General features: G+C 51.1%; 1 protein-coding gene across 1 annotated transcript in view; it reads right to left on the reverse strand.

The window, feature by feature from the left end:
* NTNG2 (netrin G2) overlaps positions 1-597 on the reverse strand; it is a 61,975-nt gene extending 61,378 nt beyond the window's left edge. Inside the window, exon 1 of the mRNA XM_023516204.1 lies at positions 301-597. Coding sequence (XP_023371972.1) covers positions 301-513 — 213 coding nt within the window. The 5' untranslated portion in view covers positions 514-597. The remainder of the gene's footprint in view (positions 1-300) is intronic.
* Between the last annotated feature and the right edge of the window lie 661 nt (positions 598-1,258).

The following is a 1,258-nucleotide window of genomic DNA, read 5'->3' on the forward strand; positions in this document are numbered from 1 at the left end:
GGGAGTGGGGCTCACTCTCGAGGCTGAAGAACTGAAAACTATCATCTTCCTGAGAGGAAACCATCCATCTAGTGGTCAGCTGGCCAACAATGCCCCCCCTTCAAGAGAACAATGTCTCATGACCCCGGAGTCTTCCAGATGGCCTTTGCCTTGACTCATTCTAAGACCTGGTCTCATTGTAAGACACAGAGAAATCAGCCTTGCATCTTGGTCCTCCTGCTGGGCTGACCCAGCAAAAGGTCCATCCCAGTCCCTCTCCCCCACCTTGGCCTAAACAAAGAGAACAGCATTGGGACTTACGTGGGAACAGAACCGCTCAGGGGGGTCTCCGCATGTGATGCCTGAGGGCTCCACTTTCACCTTGACATAGTCCTTCAGGCGCATCACCTTGGGCTGGCAGGCGTAGAACTCCCAGGTGGGGCCCTCATCTGTGGTCACCCAGGATTTGCAGATGTCGTAGTCCCCAGAGGCCAGCGGGAGGCAGTGCAGGAAGAGGACCAGCAGGTGCAGCATGGCTGCGCAGGCCTGGGGGCGCAGCCAGGAAAGGCCCTGGAGAGGCAGCAAGGGGGTCAGGTGGGACTCGCAGCTTCAGCATGGAAATGCCACATCGACTGGATGATGGTGGCCGGGATGTCCCAGGATCTCAAGCACAGAAGGTTTGCAAACAGCAAGGAACTTTTTTTTCCGAAAGGCTGATAGAGAAAATTCAGAGCCAGCGTTTCTCAGACTGCTGATGGGCAGATCAAAAAGTTGCCCATAACTTTGCGTCCTCCTAACCTTGGCATCACACCTCTCCCGGAGGTGAATCTGATCAAATCAGGCAGACTCTCAAATTGTGACAGTGGATGGAAATAGGATAAGGAGAAAATCCACAGGGATCCAGCATGAGACCAGATCAGATTGCTTTTAATTTTTGTCCGTCCAATCAATCCAGGTCTTTAAAGGGGCCTTAATGTGTGATGCGGTCAACACAGCTGCAAAACAACCTGCCAGCCTGTGTTGTAAAGATAAAATAAAATCAGGAGTTGTGCATGTAGCTGGAAACACGTTCCCTCTTTGGCACTGGACTTGGCATCTCAGACCAATAAAAGAGATTTCTTTTCATGTGGGCTTAAAGTGACAACAATGGTACAACTGAACTGGAAAATAAAAAAACTACTGAGGTGTTAACTGCAGAGAAGGTTATTTGGCTGTGCTTTGGTGGGGACAGGTACTAATGGGGGCCAGCTGACCTTGGCTGGTAGCCATCAGCAACTTA

This window comes from Otolemur garnettii, unplaced genomic scaffold (assembly GCF_000181295.1).
Source record: "Otolemur garnettii isolate 467f Iridium unplaced genomic scaffold, OtoGar3 scaffold00087, whole genome shotgun sequence".
Classification (NCBI taxonomy): Eukaryota; Metazoa; Chordata; class Mammalia; order Primates; family Galagidae; genus Otolemur; species Otolemur garnettii.